This window comes from Poecilia reticulata, linkage group LG22, assembly GCF_000633615.1.
Source record: "Poecilia reticulata strain Guanapo linkage group LG22, Guppy_female_1.0+MT, whole genome shotgun sequence".
NCBI lineage: Eukaryota > Metazoa > Chordata > Actinopteri > Cyprinodontiformes > Poeciliidae > Poecilia > Poecilia reticulata.
Genome location: NC_024352.1, coordinates 5879146 through 5885757, shown reverse-complemented (window position 1 = coordinate 5885757; position 6612 = coordinate 5879146). Strand labels below are relative to the sequence as shown.

General features: G+C 38.5%; 1 protein-coding gene and 1 gene segment (V, D, J or C); both read left to right on the top strand.

Annotated features, from left to right (window-relative positions):
• LOC103458275 (Ig heavy chain Mem5) overlaps positions 1-6612 on the top strand; it is a 108397-nt gene that overhangs the window by 28541 nt on the left and 73244 nt on the right. The gene's annotated exons all lie outside the window — the stretch shown is intronic.
• LOC103458276 (T-cell receptor beta chain V region C5-like) lies at positions 3517-4953 on the top strand. The segment is given in 4 exon segments: positions 3517-3584; positions 3655-3659; positions 4060-4135; positions 4584-4953. Coding segments are annotated over 4 exon segments (435 nt in total).

The window sequence follows — 6612 nt, the reverse complement described above, 5'->3', positions numbered from 1 at the left end:
AACAATGAAAACATCTAAATCTCAACACTCCAAACTATAACTGCACTTGAAAAGTGAAAGATTTAATTTAAAGTCAAGTTTATTTGTGGTGAACATTTCAGCAACAAGCCAGTTCAAAAGAGCTTTAAACTAATAAAAACAATTATTATAAAACAAGCAGTAAACATTACATTTTGTCAAAGGCCAGAATGAAAATCATCACAGCTATGTCGATAAATGTTCCACTATAGCGACTCTAAGTAGATGGGTCTTTAGTCTAGATTTAAAGGAAATCAGTGTTTCGGCTGTTTTGTAGTTTTCTGGGAGTTTGATCCAGATTAGAGGATCAATGTTGCTTCTACATGTTTGGTCCCGGTAATGCAGAGCAGAACCAGAACCAGAACCAGGAGCTGCTGGAAGGTTGGCGTAACATCAACAACAACAACAACAACAACAACAGATCTTTAACGTATTTTAGATGCTTAACTGCTTTGGTGCTAATAACTTAAATACATTCTAAGTGAGGAAAGAAATCAGCAGATTCTACTTCCTAATAGACATGTCTCATTTAGTACATTAATTACGATTAATCAATGAGTTGAAAATCCTCTTTTAGAAACTTTTCAATGATAATTMTAAAATTGAACAGAAAGACRTGAAGGCTGATCAAGTAGCAAAGTTTTCTTTTYTCATAAAACAATGAATAAAAATAAAATTATGATTTAACAGAYACAAAAAAGCAAAAACTATTTAATAAGACAAAATAATCACCAAACTTTGAATTTTTCCAAAAGTTTTAATTATTTTAGACATAATAAAATAATTAAAACTTTTGGAAAGTTTTAATTATTTAAAACTTTCCAAAAGTTTTGGAAACTTTTGGAAGTTAATGGCAACTTAATGTCAGTGTTGCCATTAAGTTGGCGGCTGATGTGTTGTTTTAAACCCTGACCAGCAGAGGGCAGCAACAACACATGGACGATTTGATCTCTGTAAGCTCCTCCTACTTTAAAACATACAATAAATGGTTTCCCTCCAGTTTGCTCGTTCACAATATCTCTGCATGTTTGTATTTTCAAACAAATTCTATAGACGGAAATTAAAAATAAAAAAAATCTAAAATGTCAATCAGTGTCCTGATGTTTCTGTTTTTGTTTGCAGGTGAGTAAGAAGATGAGTTCAAGTTTTCTAACAAACATTTATGCTAYTTTCACTCTTATTTCATTTCATTTTTTTGTCTTGTAGACATCGTGGCGTCACAACCCATCATCCAGCAGTCGCCTGCCTCCATCCTGATAGAGCCGGGACAAGCTGCCCATCTCCACTGTTACCACGGCGATAACAGCTATCCCTACATGCTCTGGTACCAGTCGGCGACGGGAGGCGGCCGACGGGCCATGGACCTGATCGGACTGCTTCACTATGAAAACCAAAGTCCCGAGAAGGCCTTCGAGAGTCGCTTCAACATGACGGGTCATTCCAAAGGCAAAGCTCAGCTGATCGTCTCTGACGCCAAACCAGGAGACACAGCAGAGTATTTCTGTGCAGCTAGTTAACACAGTGCTTCATTTCCCCCAGCTGCTGCACAAAAACACTCCAGCTCACACCTGCATGGCTGAGAGATAAATGTCTGGTAAGAGGTGTGCATAAGACACTGTCATAAACATGAAAGAGTCTTTATGAATGTTTATGACTGTTGTCATGAAGCGTCATTCGGTAAATAATGAAACTTTTAATGCAAAGTTGCTTCAAAAGGCCATTAAAAGTGTCAACTTTGCATTAAAGTGTCATTACTTACCCAGTAATTCAAAGCTGGTCCTTTTAAAGGACTTTAAATGCAACTTTTAAAGCATTAAAAGTGTCATTATTTGCCAAATGACACTTCATGACACCAGTCATAATCATTCATAAAGACTTCTCCATGTTTGTAACATAAAGAAGTTGATTGAGGGAAACTCCTTCATGTGTTATATCAAGTTTATGACTTGAAGTTGTTTGAGAAAGGGGTGGGATATTCACAAATGAGCTTCTCTCCATCTTTCTTTCAGAAGTGATGTCACTTCCCCCTGATAGATGCTWAYCTCTCGGCTCAGTGAAGTTAAACCTTTTTTGCTCCTCTGAGGACAAAATGACTCCAGGTAGCATCGCATGGGCATGTTTTATATTTTGGACCGCAGGTAAAGTCAGCACAGTTTCTCTTATCATAATTAATAATTAGCAAAGCCACCATCGTTAATTATGATTTTTTTCCCTCTTTTTCTTCCAGGTGTATGCGAGTGCGTCCTGATCACACAGTGGCCCAGAGGTATCATCAGTAATTTGAGCGCAGAAATGCACTGCTACCAGAACGACACCGACTATGAATATCTGTACTGGTACCGACAGCTTAGCGGAGGACAGATTCAGCTCATTGTGTATTTGCTGGCTGGAAACCCGAACTTTGAGCCAGACTTTAAATCCGGCTTCAAAGCAGAGCGCTCGCACACGAAGCAGTGGTCTCTGACTGTCTCCAGCGTTCAGCAGAAAGACGAGGCTGTGTATCTGTGTGCTGCCAGTCACACAGTGCAGCAGCAGACCTGGAGACTGTGACAAAAACACACACAGCAGAGAGGATGGCTGCTCCCTCACCTGCCACACTCAGAATTACCATCAGAGAGATTTCTAAGCTCCGCAACAAGAACATCATTATCGCCTAAATTCAGGGCCGGATTTACAAGAATGTGGGGCCCTGGGCCCGAAACTGCTCCGGTGCCCTGTATGCAAAATAAAATATATTTTGCTATTGCTATTATAGTAAACTATCAGTCAATCAATCAAGATTATTTGTATAGCAGTTCAAAGTGCTTTAAATGATAAAAACACAGAAGAAACTTAATCTGTACTATATATGATGATGGTAGGTTTAATATATTCTGCGGCCAATAACTCTGTGTTGTTACCCTAATAAAAAAAAGTGCTTTAACTTTAATCATTTTCAAATACCTGAATATTTTTTTACACACATAAATATCCCAAAATATTATGACAACTCACTCGATATGGCCATATGAATAAAAAAATAGAAACAATAAATGAATAGAAATAGAAATCTGTAAGCTCTTTCTAAAGTGATACTAGCCTAAATTTTAATCAAAACAATTTAGGACATGTTACCAAAAAAAATAAATTATAGAATAAACATTATTAATGTCAGAATTTAACCAACATTGAAAACTGAAGCAAATCTACTTTGTATATATTCAACTAATTTTAATTTCTGATACTTGATTCACTTCAAAATTATTTTACAGTAAAAATCTAGAAACGAAATGTAAATACAGAACGTGCCGTTACTTAATTCATTTCTTCCTAAATCGATTTTGTCTCACTATTTTCACAACAGTCAGATGCAGAAGTGTGTGACGAAGCTGTCCTGTGCTCATGTTGCCAGCAGGTGGAGCCACAGCACATGACATCCTGACATGCCGCCTCCTCCAATCGGATGTGTTCATGGTTTGACCAGGTTGCCTCCTGTTCCACCCGGCGGACTCTCATCCCTTCACCTCATTGCTTCACAATGTCTTCACCTACACAGACCTTCAGCTTCCTCCTCATCTGGTTCTCAAGTAAGATCTCAAATCCAAGTTGACATTTATTGCAAATACTGACCTGACCTGTTGTTTTTTTCCCCTACAGATCAGGTAAGCGCTGCAAATTTTCGCCAGTCTTCTCCTCTCATAGTTGATGAGAGCAGTGAGGTAGAAATCACCTGCAGCCATGACGATAGCTCTCTTATAATGATGCTCTGGTATCAGAATAAAAAGGACACAAACTCAATGACCCTCATCGGATACGGATATGAAAACTCCCCAAACTACGAGGGTGAATTTGAAAAGGAATACAAGCTGACAAGAAAAAACACAGTCGAAGGAGCCTTGAAGATACTCAAAGCAGATCCGTCCCACTCGGCTGTGTATTTMTGCGCTGCCAGCACACAGTGATGTGGTTTAWTGGAACTCCCTCACTAAAAACCCCGATAYGTTTTCCTCCYGTGCAGGAGGCAGAGACGTTCACATTTCTAAAAGTYACGTCTTTTTACAGATCCTGACGGGAGCAGCGGAAAAAACCTGCAGGATGCCGACAATGATTATCCTGTTTCTCCTCATCTTGCCTCAGTGTAGGTTATGATGCATTCAAAATGTAAAGAAATTTCCATTTTACTTTTTTTTGTTTTTTTTTTAAGTGTACTYATTTGTACGGATTAGGGTCATAGGAGAGAAAAAAATAATTCTGAATAATCTCAAAATTCTGAGATTAAAATCATAATTCTGACTTCTTAAAATYAGAATTCAGATTTTAAAATAAGAATTCTTATATTAAAGTTTGAATTCTGACATTTTCTCAGAATTTTGAGAAAAAAAAGATCAGAAATCTGATTAAATTCTGGTTCTTTAAATTCAGAATTCTGACTTTTTTCCAAAATTCTAACTTTAATATAAGAATTCCAAGATTAAAGCCAGAATTCTGAGGGGAAAAAAAGTCAAAATTCWGASTTTTTTCAGTGACCATAATCCTCTTCAGTACATTTGCTATCAGACCTAACAAACAATCCRTTTTCCCCACAGTTCAAGCTAAGAAYGTGCAATTTCAACCAACTGATCCCAAAATAGTCAACATGGAGGACAAAGTGGATTTCCACTGCCATCACGACGACAGCAGTCTAAATGTTATGCTCTGGTACCAACAAACAGACACTGGTGCTATAGAGCTGATCGGATACAGCTACGTCGGGAGTGAAGCGGTCCATGAGAAAGACTATGAAAGCAGGTTCAAGATTACAAGAAAAGACACCCAGACAGGAGGCTTGAACATCGACGGAGCCATTGCCTCAGACTCCGCCGTGTATTTCTGCGCTGGCAGTACACAGTGATGTGGTTGAATGAAACCTCATGACTAAAAGTCCTACCGTTTCATTCTGATGCGTTTAGAAAAGCTTCAAGTTGGGTTGCTTTTGTCTAATGAGAACCGATTTCTATGAAATCACTCGACTGTATTTRTGATTTTAGGAATTTTTCCTTATATGTTCTTTTTGTTTCACTATTTTGCTTTTATTATAACATAATAGTTGAAGTTCTTAAAGCACTTTGACATCCTGGTGACGGCCAAACTCAAATGACTGCCATGTTGAATTTACTGMCATTTTTGCAAAGATGAGCAGTGTGAAAATCAACCCATCGGTTAAAGATATGATCTTTAATTCAAAGGATCYTGACATTTGTACCATTTCAAGGAAATGCTATTTTCTAAACATGGACACTKGTGTCTTTTTGAACATGCTACTATTAACTGCGTGTCCATTTCAAATATGCACAAAACTTTGTCAATATGTCACTAATGTAAAAAAAACAACAACTACAATTTACCAACTGCGGTGTTTCCGATAAATGAGAAGCACAAATAAAATCACACATGAAGAGGTTTGTTCACGCCAYGACCCCCAAACCACAACTACTTGACCTCTTCTTCATGGTTTACGCCAGTGACAACATTCGGTTTGTGATCATGTGACTCACATGATGTGAATATTTTTCTTTTAAGAAATAAACCAATTTTAATTCGGGGAAGAAAGAAAACATGCACCTCGTCCCAGCGCCAAAGGCCTTCTTTCAGAAAACAAGAGTGTTTCCCAAACTGCCATGTTTCCATTGAGCGAAATTATTTTCGATTTTCCGCACAGGAACTGATTTATGTTTTCACATAAAGTCACATCGGCATGAATAGCTTTTTTTYCCCTTTAGCAAATCAAATTAACATTTAAAAACTGCATGTATTTTGGGAATTTATCTTTGGTTATTATTGTTTGATGGTCTGACAGGAAACAAAAACAACAGAAATCTGCATMTGAWTTCACATAATGATAAACTACAGACCACCTTAGGTTAGATTAACAACACATTCTCAGTGTTGTTAATCTAAGCGGATTAACAAGCGGATTATTAATCCAATTCCTGTATTAATAATAAATAGTTAATTGTGACTCAACTTGAGACACTGACTGGAGACATGTGATCATGTGACCACCTCCTCATCCTCCTCCTCCTCCTCCTCCTCCTCATCCTCCTCCTCCTTCTTCTCTTTCCTGTGAACAGAGCGGCTCTTCCTCACTCAGCCCAGCGCTCCTCCTCMGACAACATGCTGATCACAGCTTTTCATCTKCTTCTGCTTTTACACTTAGGCGAGTTCAGCCACACCGAGAGAAACCGTTCATGTTCAGGCAGCCACAACGTAGACGTGCATTTGACCTACATTTCACTGTAATGATTCAAACTAAATATTTCATCTTTCTCAGGTCTCACTGTTGAAGTCCTCCAGCCTGCGGATGTCATTTCTAATGAAGGAGACCAGGTGACGTTTGAGTGTAAGCTGRGTCACCGTTTCATGAGTTATCACACCATGTTCTGGTACCATCAGAAGCACCGTGGAGCTCARATCGACTTCATCCTCAAAGAGTTCCAGACAGATGTTGGACACTTCCAGTCGTCTGTCGATCATGACAGAAACAGCTTCACTCTTAGCATATCCAGGCTGCTTGTGAGCGACAGCAGCACCTACTACTGCGCTGCCCGTCACAGTGATGCAGACAAACCACAACCT